The sequence below is a fragment of the Phocoena sinus genome, chromosome 5 (genome assembly GCF_008692025.1).
Source record: "Phocoena sinus isolate mPhoSin1 chromosome 5, mPhoSin1.pri, whole genome shotgun sequence".
NCBI classification, from domain to species: domain Eukaryota; kingdom Metazoa; phylum Chordata; class Mammalia; order Artiodactyla; family Phocoenidae; genus Phocoena; species Phocoena sinus.
The window spans coordinates 62,493,086-62,510,848 of record NC_045767.1 but is presented as its reverse complement, the minus strand read 5'-3'; the positions used below and the strand labels follow the sequence as shown (position 1 = coordinate 62,510,848).

The window sequence follows — 17,763 nt, the reverse complement described above, 5'->3', positions numbered from 1 at the left end:
TAGTGTATAGAAGTGCCACAGATTTATTTATATATTGATTTTGTATCCTACAACTTTACTGAATTGATGAATTAGTTCCCACAGTTTTTGGTAGTATCTTTAGGGTTTTCTATATATATTATTATACCATCTGCAAATAGTGACAATTTTAAAATTTGGATTCCTTTTACTTATGTTTCTTGTCTAACTACTGTAGATAGGACCTTTAGTACTAAGTTAAATAAAAGTGGCAAGAGTGGGCATCCTTGTCATGTTCCTGATCTTAGTGTAAATGCTTTCAGCTTTTCACCATTGAGTATGATGTTTGCTGTAGGTTTGTCATGTATGGCATTTATTATGTTGAGGTAACTTTTCTCTGTACCTGCTTTGTTGATAATTTTTATTATAAATGGATGTTGAATTTTGTCAAATTTTTTTTCTGCTTCTATTGAGATGATCATATGATTCTTATCCTTTATTTTGTTAATGTGGTATATAACACATTGATTGATTTGCAGATGTTGAACTATCCTTGCATCCTTGGGATAAATCCCACTTGATCCCGGTGTATGATTCTTTTCATGTATTGTTGGATTCACTTTGCTAACATCTTGTTGAGGATTTTTGCATCTACATTCATCAAGGATATTGGCCTGTAATTTTCTCTTTTTTGTGGCATCCTTGTTTGGTTTTGGTATCAGGGTAATATTGGCTTCATAAAAAAATTTTGGAAGCGTTCCCTCCTTTTCAATATTTTGGAAGAGTTTGAGAAGGATAGATAGTAAATATTCTTTTGAATGTTTGTTAGAATTCATCCATGAAGCTGTCTGGTCCTGGACTTTTGTTTGCTGGGAAGTTTTTGATCATTGTTTCAATCTCCTAACAAGAAATCAGTCTATTCAGATTTTCTCTTTCTTCATGACTGAATCTTAGAAGATTTTTTTGTTTCTAGGAATTTATCCATTTCTTGTAGGTTGCCTAATTTGTTGGTATATAATTGTTTGTAGTAGTTTCTTATTATCTTTTTTTATTTTTGTGGTATCAGTTGTAACTTCTCCTCTAGATGTAACATTTATAAATATATATGCAGACAGTATAGGAGCACCAAAATAAATAAAGCAAATATTAACTGACCTAAAGGGAGAAATTGACAACAATACAGTAATAATAAGGGACTTTAACATTCCACTTATTTCAATGATAGATCATCCATACAGAAAATTAACAAGCAAACATCAACTTTAAACAACACATTAAACCAAATGAACCTAATAGATACATATAGAGAGAAAGAACATTCCATCTAAAAGCAGCAGAATACACATTTTTCTCAAGTGCATGTGGACCATTCTCCAAATAGGTCACATGTTAGGTCACAAAATAAGTCTCCATAAATTCAAGGAGATTGTAATCCTGTCAAGCATCTTCTCCAAACAACAGTGACATGAAACTAGTAATCAACTAAAAGAAGAAACTGAGAAATTCACAAAAATGTGGAGATTAATCAACATGCTACTGAATAACCAATGAGTCATTAGGAATTTGAAGACAAAATCAAAAACTACATAGACAAATGAAAACAGAAACAGGACATACCAACATCTATGCTAAAGCAGTTCTAAGAGGAAAGTTCATGACGATACAGGCTTCAAGAAACAAGAAAAATTGCAAATAAGCTAACTTTACACCTGAAAGAACTAGAAAAAGAAGAACAAAAAAGTCCAAATTTAATCGAGGAAGGAAATAATAAAGGTTAGAATGGAAATAAATGAAATAGAGTCTGAAAAGACAGTATAAATGATCAATGAAACTAACAGTTGGTTCTTTGAAAAGATAAACAAAATTAACAAAACTTTAACTAGACTAACCAAAAAGAAAAAAAAAAAAGAACTCAAATAAACAAAATCAGAAATGAAAGAGTAATTAACTCTTAAAACAAACGTGCAGGATTTGGTAAGTCTCACTGAAAATATTTTGATGTCATTTTCCTTGTCACCACATGATTTTTCAAAAATTGTTGTGTTGGGCTTCCCTGGTGGCGCAGTGGTTGGGAGTCCGCCTGCCGATGCAGGGGACGCGGGTTCGTGCCCCGGTCCGGGAAGATCCCACATGCCATGGAGCAGCTGGGCCCGTGAGCCATGGCCGCTGAGCCTGCGCGTCCGGAGCCTGTGCTCCGCAACGGGAGAGGCCACAGCAGTGAGAGGCCCGCGTACCGCAAAAAAAAAAAAAAAAAAAAAAATTGTTGTGTTCTGAAAGGTATTCTATGTTTTTATAAATGATTTTTTTTAGTTACTCAGAATCAGTTACAGAAAATGAATGACATTTTTTCAATAGTCATTAACAATATACTGTCAGGACCAGACCAATTTGAATTGTTCCTATTACAAAGTTGATATGGAAGAAAGTAGAAATCCTGACATGCATTCTGTCGCTCTTGTAGCTTATCCTTCCTTATCAACATTATTCCTATCTTTCCTTTCAACCGTAAGTATCCGTATTTATGCAGTATTGAATTTGGTAGAGAATGATAGAGAATTAACAAAATACAGTAATTAGGGAAGTAAAATGACTCACCTTTGGCAATTTCAATGGTAATTTGCAAATTGGCAACTGATAATTGTTTTCATTAAGTATAAGAGATTGATCCAAGTTGTGGACTATCTTTTCTTTAGGTACTTTATAAACTACAATGGTACCCTTATAATGAGGGCAGCTATAGTTTCCAAATTCATCCACCTCTTTGATTTGGAGTTCCAGTCTAGGTTTCCTTTGTAAATGAAAAATAAACTTGTAGTCTTTTCCATAATCCTTCCCATTGCCTAAATAGAAGTAAAATGCATTTGTTACTATTAATATATAGCACTATTTTTACTTATTTTTTAAAAATCCAAATAATCATTCATTTTTTAAAATTTGTCTTTTTTGTGTCAATATCTCTTGTCAAAACATAACCTAATAAACCAGCACTAGGCTGAGACTGTATAAATTACTAAAATGATTCTCATCTATACTTGGACCAGGTGCTCTCTGGCTGCTTCTAGGTCTAATAATCTTTGATTTTCTTTTTCTTTTTTTATGCATTTGTGGGAGTCATCATTGATCTGATTTTCTTTTTCTATTCCATTTTGCTACAACAAGAAACCATTGGAAATACTCATCTCTTTCTCTACTTAGAAAATTATTTTCACTTTTTAAGAATGATATTTTTCCTTTCACTTAACTATTCATATCACGTTGCACACTATCACGACCTCACAACAGACATTCTAGAACTGTGCTCTCCTATACGGTAGCCACTAGCAAAATGTGGCTTTTCAAATTAAAGTTAAAACTAATTAAGATCAAAAATTCAACTTTTTAGGTGCTCTAGCCACATTTTGAATGTTCAATAGCCACGTCTGTCTAGTAGCTACCATACGGGAGAGTACACATATAAAACATTTTCACCATGCAGAAATACAGTGCTGTTCTAGAACTTCCAAATGGAATGAATAGTTTCTAGATTTAATAGTTACTGAAATTTCTATTAAAACCTGGTGAATTCTCCCCAAACAAGCATATGTAAAAGTCTTCTCAACTGTCCACTGAAAATAATGGAGCTTTAGTGAACATAACATTTCACTCTTGGGGGTTTTACCATGACAGTCAGGATATTTCACCTTCTCATTGCAACAGTAAAACAGACACTGCGGTATTCGTAAGGCAAGTGTGCATTACCCTTAGCAAAATTTAAGCTGTAACGTAGCAGTTATAATATGTTTCTGACATAAAGATCTAGATCCACGTTCAGCCTCTAATATTTACCTACGCCGTAATATTTATCCAGTTCTTGCACATCTCTGAACTTCTTGGAGCCTTAACTTCCTTACCTTTAAAACGAGAAATAAAACTAACGTCCTAGGATTGTTCTGGGAATGAAATGAGGGAGTATGGATAGAATGATTGGCACAGGGCCTGGCACATAATAAAGGCTCAGTAAATAATAACAATGACAGCAAGTGAGAAGAACGAAGACGGATTCTTACATTGTTTTGAATTTGTATGACAAAAACCAACCCACTTAAATTTTTTAAAAAAGTGTCAATATGAAGCTTTTATATCTAAGTTGCAACTTTCTGCTGCTCTCAGAGGCCTGAAAGTTGACTGCCCAGAGCTTTCTCTTTCTCTCTCTTTCTCTTATGGGAAACTTTCCCTCTTGCATTCTGTGAGAGATGTAAATGACACTAATACTTTTCTCCTTGTTTTGACTGCTAGAGGTCATTTTGATGAATTTCTAAAGCACAATTAAATCTAGAATTAGAATAACTCCAGGTTATGGAAGGTATAGGAGTATGTCCCTTTGCTTAAGTCTACATTTTGGAAGCAACCTGGCTCCTTGAACAAAACAGATTCCTAGGACATCCTAGGACAGGCATGACTAGCCAGGGTTTGCTTTAAAAGTTTCATTCTAGTAAGAAAGAAAAAGAAAGGGAAAAAGAAAAAAAAGATAAATTATTTGGAGTCACTGAAATATCATCTAGTAAATAGTAAATTAGAGTTTCTAGATCACTGTGGGAATACTTAGCAAACTTCTACTTCCATGCCACTAGAGTACTACCAAGAAAAATGTTGCTACTTTTGTCCCAACAGAATGTAATTTAGTAAATTTCTCCTTCCACCCCTTGCATGATGCTCCCTGCCAGGTATACAATTACTCATAAAGGATAATGTATGTAAGTATATAAAGATTGGAGGATGAGGCGTAGTCACATTGGTTCTACCTATTTCTAAAACTTATCTACCTCGAATTGCCAGTTAATTTAAAAAAATAAAGATTTGTAATGTAAATCTCTAAGAATCACATTTATATATGAAATAAGGATGAAATTATTGAGGATTTACTAGTAATAAATAGCATGATCTTAGTGTTATCAAAGAAAGTATTATGTAGACTTAAGTTGGAGTTTCATTGTTGCTAAGACATAACACTATATTTTGAAGACCCTTTGTCACAGAAAAAAACAGAACCAAAAAAAGAACAAATAGCACAAAGAAATTGCATTATTTTATTTTTTTCTCCCACTCTGGCATATTTAGAGAAGTAAAACCAAAAGTCACTCATTAAATACCAAAATTACGAAAGCAATCATTAGTTGACATTTTGAGAACCTCTTTCTCGTCAATGTATTATGTACATAGTTCCTAGCAGGGATAGTAGGATAGGAGCTATACAATAAATATTTGTCATTGAAAGAACTAAATAATTTATTTATATTTTGTGAGTTACTAGATATTTTTTATAGCAATGTATTTTCTTCTCAATAATGCATATTGGAATATTTTTCATTGAAGACATAGGAAGTACAAACATAGACCTATATGCTTTTGCTTAGAAAAGTCACATGAAGAAGTGGCATGCTACCAACACAGAGAACCAGAATACTCTCATGAGAACCACTGGCTCAGGATATTTCTGTGTCCTAACACATCTCCACCAGTTCTAGGTACTTTCACCATAAGCATCTTTGCTGTAGACATCTTTGCCACAAGCCTTTTTTCCACCACATTTTTGCCATATAACTATCTGGCCATAAGGCAATTTTGCTGTAAAAGATAAAATAACTGGTTAACAGTTTGGTTTGACATATACAACAAAAAAATCATGACAGATGACGATGTTTTACCCCACGAATTTGTTTCTTATTTCGAAACACACTACACTGGGGGAGAAAGAGGCTGAGACTGAGAGCCTGGCAGGCCCAGAGTTGAACCCACATTTCCCATAGAACTTTGGAACATCTGTGAAGAGACATGTGACAATATGCAAAGGACAAACAGTGTAGAAGGTTTTGCAATGCAACACAAAGCTCAGTTACAAGTGTGCATCCTAGTATATGGAAACTGATACCTCTCTCAGTGAAGGATGAAGTTTTAGTGAATAAGAAAAAGTGCGATGCCAAACAGAAAGATGAATAAACAAGTAAAAAAAAAATGTATAAAATACTATGAACAAAAGACTTGGAAGACAAGTGCTTAGGTACAACCCACAAAATAAAATCAGTTATCTGTGCAGCATTGTCATGAATCTACACACATTTTAATTGTATTTAAATATTTTGTGTTGCAGTAAAGTCTTTATAATTTTGTTATTCATTATTCATGTTTCATTATGTGCTTTTAAATGTCCCTCTTTTATTTTTTACCATTATACCTTTTATGGCAAAATTGCCTTATGGCTAATTAGTTATGCAGTAAAAATACTTGCGGCAAAGATGTCTATGGCAAAGATGCTTATGGTGAAAATACCAGAAACAATTTCTAATAACTTTGCCTCTAAGCCTCCATCAACCCTTGCGTGATTCATTGCAATGGCTCATTAACCTGTCTCCCTGCTGCTACACTTGCCTTATACCATCTAATCTCAACACAGATATAATCTGACCCAGATCACGTGACGGCCCTGTTGAAAACCCTTCTTGGCTTCCCACTTCATTTCAAATAAAAGGCAAAGTCTTGAAATGGCCTTCAAGGCATGACCAGTACCTACCTCATCTCCTCCAACTCTCCTCTCCCTCCCTCTCATCCAGCCATCCCAGCCTCCTTGCCCTGCCTGGGACAAATTCTCCTGGGATAGGATTATGGCTTGCTCTCTCATCTTCAAGTCTCTGCTGAAATGGCACTTTCTCTGACGAGTCTATTTAAAATTGCAAATCTGCCACTCTCTCTGAGACTTTCTATTCCCTTTCCTTTATTCTTCTGTAAGGAACTTTCCACCTCATTAAGCTGTACATTTTATTATTTATTTGCTTCTTCTGTGTGTCTCTCCAGTAAAATATAATGTACATAAGGACAGGGAATCTTTGTTAAATGAGTAAAAGGAAGGTCATTCTAACATTCTAACATGTGTGTCTGGGAAAACTATTTCTCTGGGCCAAAGGGCATTTGGGGTAACTTGGACACACACAGACCTCTTTGGGGCATTACTCGATGTTATGAGTGGTGCTAAGGTGTCATTATATAAAATTCTGTCTGCCCGTTTCCTAGCACTTTATGAATTTTCTGAACACTGAGGGCTTAGATGTGATGCAATAGAAAGCTTAAGTGCTGAATCAACAGCTCTAACCTAGAGAGAGAAAGAAGATTCTAGCTGTGTCCAGAAGAATTCTGAAGGCCAATATAAAAACCAAAGGAACACCTATCTTATTTTCTCTTAGACGTAGAAATTATCTCCATGTCCCAAGGTCCTCAGTCAAAAGAACCATCTGTATTGTATATAAGGAATATAGAGATTTTGATATTTCTCAGAGGGCAGTCATCTAAATTTATTAATTAAAGTTTTAAATACTTTTAATCACATAATACTATAATGTTAAGGTTGTTCCAAAGCTTTTGTCTTCATTCTTCAAACAAATACTTCTTCTAGCTTTTAGGCAGCTCCCTAAAATAAAGCAGGCCCACCAATAAAACAGGCCCTTCTTCCATGGCACTGTAGTCAGAGACACTGACATTGATCAAACAATTAAAAAATAAATAGAAGATTATATCTATGACCATGTCCACTAAGAGAATTACATAAGGATCTGAATAAGTAAAATAAGAACAGAGGTAATCAGGAAAGATAGGAAAAGCTTCTCCAAACATGATCGTTATAAGTGAGATAGGAAAATACAGTAGGAGATGACTAGAGAAGACGGTGGGGATGGATTGAGGGGAGGACCTCCAGGCAGACAACCTCTGGCAGTCTGTATCTGAGATTCACAGAGGCTACCACAGGCCCTGATGGAAGGATCAGGTATCAATTCTTTACTGAGGGTCTTGCTCCTCTTAGATGGAGAAAATCCAGTGAAGCTCCAGATCTGGCCATAAGTCTCTAGAAAAGGCAAAGGAGAAAGGATCCTGGCATCCTGACTGACTCATTTTCTTTGAGTGGAGAGGAGTTCTTCATTCCTATATGGAGGGACTGCACACATGCTGCCTGTCTCCAGGCACTCTTATTTTAGCATATACTCCCTATTCCCCATTATAGGCAATAGTACACTCAACCGTTGCCTATGAGAAGCACAGTAACTCTCTCCTGTTTGGAGCAGGAGGTAAACACAGCTGCTGTCCCAAGTACTACAGGAAGTCATTTGCATCACTAGTTTTGGTGGGACACTTCCAGGTTTTGACTCTCTCTTCTTAGAGGGATTATCCTAGCATAGTTTCTATTCCGGAAGCCAAGTAGGAAGGGATATCTTCCACCCTTCCTTCCTCTCCTCCCCCTTCCCCTTTTTGTGACACTCTGTCACTCACTCCATAGGTCCCATCAGCTGGCTCAGATGGCTGAGACTCTGCATGCGAAAGTGGAAGACATACTTCAAATTGGGACATTTTGAATCTCACTTATTTCTGAGATACCAAAAACAGGGCAGCCTCAGCTTTAAACCACATCGTTTTTGAAGTCACAGAGAGCAAAGAGCCAGTGGAGCTTAGAGTAATTTCCAGAATTAGAGAGAAAATAGGCACCATTTAAAAATCAATGAGATCTATATTAATTTATAAGTAAACAGAGACTCTTACTTCAAGTCAAGTCTATCACAGGACTCCGGGGCCAGAAATTCCCACAGAACCCATTCTTGAATTTCCCCCACACCTCATCTTTACATGCATGCTGTTTGATATTATTCTGCCTCAAGGAAAGGAGTTAGAAAGGAAAAGGGGTTGAATCAATAAAAAAGAAATGGCTGTGAGGGCAACTCCCCTAAAGCTCTTTTTCTATCTTCTCTCACACAGCTGTTTTCTCTCTGTTCTTCTTTTTCTTCCTTTTCTCTTTCCCTCCTTTTATCTCTTCTGTCTCACCCATTCCCTCACTTCTCCCACGTCTCCTGCCACCTCTCATAGTCACTCACCCTGTTTGTCTTCCTCAGCATCATCATATATATTCATTCATTCACTACATATTTATTGAAAGCCCTTGATATACCAGGCACTATTCTAGGCTCAAGGGTACACAGCAAGAAAGACACAGTCACTGCCCTAATGGAATTTACATTCCAGTGAAGAACATAAATATAAGAATGAAAAGTATATAAACAAATAAATAAGTAAAGTAATTTCAAGTTGTGGTAAGATTTATAATGGAAATAAAAGATCACTAGATAAATATAAAGATAAGAGGTAAGCAGGGGTATGTCATCTGGAGCTGAAGTTCTTAACCACTTTTGTGCCATGGTCCCTTTTGGACTTTGGTGAAGCTTATTGATTCCTTCCCAGCATAGTCTTTTAAATATATAAAATAACATAACTGGAATTATAAATAATACAGTTACGCTGGAATATAGTCTATCCACACGTCTCTTGGGAGTCCACTGACCTCACGTTAGATTCTTTGTAGGACAACATAGAGTTTGGGTATTATTTAAAGTGGAATAGGAGGTAATTACAAAGTTTTAATCAGGGAAGTAATAAAGTATGACTCATTTTTAAAAGATCACTGTTATTACTTTATGGAAATATGGATACATTCCATTTCACATGGCTAATAGTGAAAACAGAGGAATATTTACGAGGCAACTACACTGGTGTAGGAAAGAGATGATCCTAGCTTGAACGCAGCTATACAAATTATGGAGAAGATTATTTCTAAAAATGTCACTTAGGGTCTTCCCATTAAGGAATGTGCATGCTCTAAAAAGAGAAGAAGCAGACTGGAAAGAAAGAAGTAAATAAGTCCTTTTTCTCTACCTACTTTTCCAAAGCTTCCCCTCAGTTCTGTGAAGATTTCCTTAGTAAAACATGTTTAGTGGACTCCTTCTGAAGCTTGTGGCTGATAGCCCATAGCATATGCAAAAAGATTTCTTGATACTTACTTGAAGCAAATATGTTTCCAGTAAACCTTAAAAGGAGTTGTTCTCCTTCTTTCACTTGGAAACGGCGAGATGGCTCTGGAGGACCACTAGACGCTTCCAAGCGCAAGTTCCTAAGCACCTGATGTAAATCTTTAGAAGGCACCACTAAAATGACGATTCTATGTGGGTTGTCTTTCTGGTGATAAAGTACAATGCAAACAGTGATGCTGAGCATGGCTTCCTCCAAAGACTTCACAGAAGAAACCAAATGGCTATTGTCCACAATGGAAGACGGGTGAAGCACTATAAACCTGCATGGAAGAAAGAAGGAGTAACCTGAGGGAAACAGCCAGCTTCAAAAATATCAAGAATAACTAATAACACCCCCAAAAAGCCATTATTAACCAAACCTCCTTTAAAAATCAAGCATTCTGATGACTAATTGATTAAATTCATGAATGACTTGAATGAAACTCTTGGCAGTCAGGAAACCAGCTTAAATCAAGTTCTAAAACAGGTGCCCATAAACAGAGAAGTCATCCAGCCTCAGCTTAGTTCTAAATATGGCAGCATATTTTAAATTATATTTTAACTAGCATTACCAAAGAGTATTACTTCAAAAAGAGAAAGATGATCCAGATAATCTGTCTACTATCAATAGGACACAAAATATATGTCATTATTAAGTGGAGATTGAAATATTCATCTCTGTCACTGTGTGATAAGAGTTGTTATGGTGGACCCTGTATGGGTTGAATTGTGTCCCCTCTACCCAAATCCTGTGTTGGAGGCCAAATTCCCAGTACCTCAGAATGCAACCTTATTTGAAGGTATGGTCTTTACAGAGGTAATCAAATCAGTGTGAGGTCATTAGAGTACACCCTAATCCAGTATGACTGGTGTCATAAAAATAAATTTGGACACAGATATACATACAGAGAGAACGCCATGTGAACATGAAATGAGCCATCTATAAGCCAAGGAAAGAGGCCTGGGACAGATCCTTCAGAGTCCTCAGAAGGAATAAACCTTGCTAACACCTTGATTTTGGACTTCTAGCATCCAGAAATGTAAGAATACATTTCTGTTGTTTAAGCCACTGAGTTTGTGATACTTTATGATGGCAGCTTAGCAAACTAATTCAAATCCCTCTTCCTGGTCTGGCCCACCTGTTGCCCAACTGTTCTCCAGAAAATTGCTCTATAAGAGCCCCCTCCCCCAGAACAGCACCACATCCACAGACAAAGACTAACTGATGCAAGAGTGTAGAGCCAGCCTCCTTGGAACTCACGCTTCAGGGCTCCCCTGAGGTATCAGGCTGAGGTAAAACTTCAGCTCAAGCCATAATTTCTCCCATTTCTTCCCTTACCCTCCCTGCTTTCTTTCATCACTCTACAGGAGTCCCCTGAGAGCCCTCTCTCAAAGAATCACTTGCATTCTCATCTTAGACTCTTTTTCTGGGGAACTGACCCAAGACAATTATAGATGTAAGTTCTTCCTTTATGAGATAAAGGCTATCTTCGGACATGTGATTGCCCTGTCTTTATGAGTGTCTACTTCTCAGGAACCTTAACATGTCTAACTCTTCTCATAATGAGCTGTCTAGAAAACATGGAAATGAGAAAGCAAAATGAGGACACTGGAATAACAAATTCAGTTTATATATACATAGGAGATAAGCATAATATGAATGGTTAATTACTATCTCCATGAAATTTCAGAAATGAAGGTGCTATTTTAAAACTATTTTGGAGTTAGAAGAAAGCTGTAAAAATAAATTTAAGTTAAGAGTGGTTTCCAACAGCACCTATTAAACTATCGTGAATGAAATTACTGATAGGGTATTCATGTCAGGCCTAGTTTGCATTTTAAGCACGCCCTAAAGGACTATTCATATTTCTATTTGAGGAATAAAAGGTCTAATCCTATGATTCTACTTCTGTAAACATCAATTACGAACCATCAGGATATAATATCATCAATATTTTTTGTTTACTGTTGTATTACCTCTCTAAATGTTCACACAATTCAAATGATATCAAGCCACTTTGCACGGTTCTCACCACGACACCATCAAGCACAAACCAACCACTGTCTCGGCTTCTGAATCCCAATAATTTCAAAGATTCACAAGCATTGTTCCCAGGTTTTCTTACGGAAGTGCTTTTTGTCCTATAATCCGGAAGCAGAAGAGAAACTGGTAAAATTTGTGTAGCATAAATCATATTTAATGCATTCATTCTTTCATTAAGTGAATAATCCAATAACAATTCATTAAGTATATGTTGTGTGCCAGTAATTATGCTGTGCACCAGGAACATAAAGATAAGGTATATATTGCCCTTGCTTGACAGAAGCTCACAGTATTACAATATTAAACAATCACAGGACAAGGTGATCTGTGTGGTAATGAAGAGAATGTACAGGGTGGTTTAACAGCAGAAGGAAGGTGTTCAGGAAAGCTTGCAAAGTGAAAATGCTAGTATTGAAGATGAGCTTTGGAGAATGAGAAACATTTTACTACTGGCAAAAGAGTTAAGGGAATATCCCAAGTCAATAAATTCACTGATGTAAACGGATGCTTTAGGATAGCCAAGTCTCGTGGTATAGCAACCATAGACTCTGGAGCAATACTGCGTAATTCCAAAATCTGAGTGGCTCTGCCTCTTATTAACTGTATGACCATGAACAAGTTATTTGACCTCCCTATATTTCAGTCTTCTTATCTGTAATATGAGTGTAATAATACTATCCACCTCATGGGATTAAATGAGTTAAAATTTGTAAAGCACTTAAAATTGTAGTAAGGATAAATGGTATTGATATTCTCACCCTAATTCCTACAGCAGACATGGCCAATTAGCTTTCTTGTACAATTCTCCTTGCTAACTTGCCCCACCCCAAAGCCTTAAAAGAGACAGCTGTATATACTATGTGATACTTTCTCCCAACCAGAGCTGATTTCGCTAACACTAAATCAACTTCCAACACCCAGCCAGTTTGATTTCTTTCTTTGAAATTTGACTAAGAAAAAGGCCCAGAGATTGTAACTTATTGTCCTTTGGCTGTAGTGCCCTGGGCTATGAATATGAATAAGCAGAGAGATTATTAAGAAAGGAAAAACAGAGCAGATGCTAAGAGAGAAAAGGAAAAACACAAGGTGAAAGAATTAGGGTAATTTTAGAGATGGAGAAAGCAGAGAGTACCTATTGTAGCCTTACAATAAACTCTTCTTAAATTCACTTAAATGGGTATCTTAAGTGGGTATTCACTTAAAAGCTACAGAAAGAAAAATACTTGATACTGAACATCTTGCTGGAAAAAGGAAAACAAAACCTGGTCTAATGCTGCTAAAACCCACAAGGCGGACAGAACCGTTCTAGCTAGGTACTAAAGAATGATGATGTAAGTGTGAATCCCACATCTTTATTTGTGAATAGAATTAGTTACGGGTTTAAAACCACTTTAGTTTCACAGGTTTAGCTGTCCTATAAATCATAAATTAGGAACTGAACTAGATTTAAAATGTCTACTTTGAAAACTTTAGACCGTGTTGATCAACCAGATTAAAATCAAGAGGATAGGGGAAAATATAACAGTTTTTGGCTTTTGGTTTATACAAATATGGTAAAATTTTTAACACTTGGAAGGTAATAATCTATTAACACAGGAAGATATACTCATACTGAATCCAGAACTTTGGTCATTTACTAGAAATTGACTTAATTATATGTAATATATTTTTTTTCTGATAATAACTCCTACTTTTTTCCTAATAATAGTCTGTTTTCTGTGAAAACCTACATGTTTTCAGCTACAGTGGGGCTGACCCTACTCCCAGGTCTAGGTGGGTATATGACCTGAGCCAATTAGTACATTTGGCATTCATCAATGTTGTTTTCAAAATACCCAGTTTCCCCCTACCATTCTGAGCTCATGATGGAGTTTCACTTCCTTGTCCCCTGTGGTTGAGTGGGGCCATGTAACTTGTTCTGGTTAATGAATAGTGAACAAGGTCATTCTGTCATTTCCAGGCTAAGCATTTAATTACTAGTGTGGGTCTATCCAAAGGTCTTTCTTCTGCCACCATGACAGCAACCAAACAGTGGCTGCCCTTCAGCTTAAGTCTAGGAGTGAGACAACCAAGCCTGTCTTTGATGAATCAGGTTTGTGTTACCATGCCATAAACTAGGCTAGCCTGCCTTGTACAGCACATCTTCCTTTTGGTTTTAGTGATCTGTTCAGTGATGGGTTTGTGACAGATTTGGAGTAAGAATAAGAGCCAGGGCTTTTATGTATACTCATGGGGAAAAGAAGTTTCCTCTTTTCTGCTGAACTTGGAGTTTTGAAGACATAGCAATATTACCAGCATGAGGAATAAGCATGTTGGAGGATGGAAGTGACACAGAGGAAGCAGAAAGAGAAGAGAGACTGGGTTTTTCCTGGTCCAAGAGAAATATTAAAATAAAAATATCCCCAGATTTGTAATTTATGTGGACCAAAGAATTCCTTTTTTCTTAAGCACTTTGGGTTTGTTTTTCTGTCACTTAAAATCAAAAAAGTCCTTAATGATATTAAGGTCAAATTTAAACTATTTTTTTTTCCAGTTGAGATATAATTGACATGTAACTTTGTGCAAGTTTAATATGTACAATGTGACGATTTGATACTTGTATATACAATGTGATGATTTGATCCTTGTATATATTGAAACTTATTACCACAGTTAGGTGAGTTAGCACATCTATCACCTAAAATTTAGACTTTAATATGATAATAGATACAACTCATATTGAAATTAAATAATTTAGTGGCATCCTTATTTATCCCAGCTGTTCTTAACAGCACTGCAACTAAACACTTTTTTTTTAATACATACTATTAGCAAACTTTGACAACTAGTATTGCCAGGCAGTGAATAGCCCTTGATTATACTCCACAAAAGATGACAGTTTGATATACTAATAGTTCCATAAAACATAATCAACCTTTATTAAATCAACTTGTTTATTCAAGAATAACTGACTTTGCTATTTCTTTAGTTCAAGGCTCTTTCAATGTCCAAAATTCCAGGCATTAAGGGAATTATGATTGGCCCATTTGGGGTCAAATATTCAAAAATAATGAACAGGAACATTGAAGAACATGGAAGCTCCTTTAGATCCACTAGGATAGAAAATATAATTTCCAGAATTTCTGGTATAATTACCCAGAAATAAAATAGTAGTGTAGACAAACCATCAAGTGTCTTCCCCAGGCTGCCTTTTTCAAGTCTAAGAGTGTCCTGATGCATCATTCCCAGGTACAGGCCATAGTGCCACACAATTAAGATTTTTCCCTGAGATAAAAAAGGTTGTTCCAAGGTACCTCAATATTTTGTCTCTGCAAGTAGAAATAGACACTACAGGGAACTTTTCAAGGGTAGCTTCTTTTCTTGTTTTTTAGACTATATATTATTAAAATTTTTATTGGAGTATAGTTGCTTTATAATGTTATGTTATTTTCTACTGTACAGCAAAGTGAATCAGCTGTACGTATACATATATCCCCTCTTTTTTGGATTTCCTTCCCATTTAGGTCACCACAGAGCACTCAGTAGAGTTCCCTGTGCTATAGAGTAGGCTCTCATTAGTTATATATTTTATGCATGGTATCAGTAGTGTATACATGTCAATCCAAATCTCCCATTTCATCCCACACCCCCTTCCCCCTTGGCATCCATACATTTGTGCTCTACATCTGTGTCTATTTCTGCTTTGTAAATAGGATCTCTGTACCTTCCTCTCAATTTTGCTGTGAACCTGAAACTGCACTAAAAATAGTCTAAACCACTAATCCATCTCACTGATGACGTATGATATGGATCATCTTTTCAAATGCTTATCTGCCAACTGTACATCTTCTTTGGTGAGGTATCTGTTAAGGTTTTTGGCCTATTTTTGAATCAGGTCTTTGTTTTTTTATTGTCAAATCTTAGGAGTTCTTTGTAAAGTTTGGATAAGAGTCCTTTATCAGATGTGTCTTTTGCAAATATTTTCTCCCAGTTTGTGGCTCACCTTCTCATTCTCTTGACATTGTCTTCCCTGGAGCAGAAGTTTCTAATTTTATGAAGTCCAGCATATCAATCATTTATTTCATGGACTACACCTTTGATGTTGTATCTAAAAAGTCATTGCCATACCCAAGATCATTTAGATTTTCACCTATATTATCTTCTAGGAGTTTTATAGTTTTCTGTTTTACATTTATGTCTACATTCTACTTTGAGTTAACTTTTGTGAAGGGTATAAGATTTGTGTATAGATTCTTTTTTTTTTTTTTTTTTTGCATGTGGATGTTCACTTGTTCCACTGTCTTTGCTCCATTGTATTGCCTTTTCTCCTTTGTCAAAGATCAGTTGACTATATTATGTGGATCTATTTATGGACTATTTACTCTGTTCCATTGATCTATGTGTCTATTCTTTTGTCATCAATACCACACTGTCTTGATTACCGTAGTTTTATAGTAAGTCTTAAAGTCAGGTAGTCCTCCAATGTTGGTCTTCTCCTTCAATATTCTGTTGGCTATTCTGGGTAATAGTTTCTTTTTGATTTGGAAATTAAATTAAATTCTTCCTCACTTGGCTTTCCAATCCACAGGTAACATTATATGTTCTTAAGTATAAAAGTATATAATAAAGTATTTCTAGTATACTACCTCCAAATTTAATAAATGTGAAAAATCATATTTGCTCAGTAAGCAGTTACCTCAAAATTTTGCTGAAATAATTTCATTCTATTAAGTGAGATTAACCTGTGTCAACAACATTGTACTGACCAGTACAAAGAAAAATATGGCATGTGTGGTTTTACTTTTTATAAAATTACCATTTCTTAATGTAAAACATGGTGATTATAGTTGATAACACTGTTATATAGTTGAAATTTGCTAAGAGAAGAGAGTAGAATTTAAATGTTCTCACCAAAAATGTTTTTAAAAGGTTGATATGTGAGGTGATGAATGTGTAAATTAGCTAGATGGGAGGAATCTTCACAGTGTATCCATATATAAAATCTCCATGATGTATGCTTTAAATATTTTACAATTTTCTTTGTTAATTATACCTCAGTAAAACTAAAAAGTAAATAAAATGACTTTTTTACGTGGAATCTTTTAACTATTATAAATTAAATATACAAGACACAAGATTATAAATAACAAATTGACACTAATTAATCTAAGTTCTCTATCTCCCTAAGGCTAAACAACTAAATCCTGATAAATATGCTTTCTAATGTGTTTTTTTGTTTGTTTGTTTGTTTTTTTGGCTTGCAATAAGCAGAAGGAATCTTAAAGGAATGTCCCAAATTCCCCTCCAAAACATCTGTGAAGCCAGGGTCAAATCAGGGGGCAAACAGCCAGGGATTATGGGATTACTATGAGGACAAATTCCTTTCCAATAACTTAGATACAGGAGAATAAAGCTGTAAGTGATAATCAAGTGAGCAAAACAAGGAGCTGTGATCCTTGAGATCTTCACCATAAAAGGTGAACTTGAGAACTTGACCAAGACTCTCAAAGAGGTTGAAGTAGTCCCAGGTAAGTAGCACCTGGTTCTCAGCATAGACAGAAATAAATGCCATCTGGAGGAAAGCAGCTCCATTTACAACTGCAGAAATCTCATATATACATAATCACAAACAAAAGTCCCCAAACATATAAAGAGATAAATACCATGAATGACAGCCAGCAGAAATAACAGGCAACACCCTCAAAAACTGCAGGTATCAGAATTAGTAGTTACAGTATGAAAAGACAACTATATATGAAAAGTTTAATAAGATAAAGGACAGTATCATAAAAATAAGCAGTCAGCAAGAAACTATCGAGAATGATAAGGGAAATCTGAATATGAGCTAAATATAACCTTAAGATATAAAAAATATAATTGCTGGAAACAAAAAGTCGATGATAGATTAAAAGTATATTTTAAAGT

The 17,763-nt window shown here is 35.6% G+C and overlaps 1 protein-coding gene across 1 annotated transcript in view; it reads right to left on the bottom strand.

Moving 5' to 3' along the window:
• The window catches only part of DTHD1 (death domain containing 1), a 70,854-nt gene that overhangs the window by 32,804 nt on the left and 20,287 nt on the right, over positions 1-17,763 (bottom strand). Inside the window, 3 exon segments of the mRNA XM_032631975.1 lie at positions 2,554-2,798; positions 9,807-10,096; positions 11,793-11,957. Coding sequence (XP_032487866.1) covers positions 2,554-2,798; positions 9,807-10,096; positions 11,793-11,957 — 700 coding nt within the window.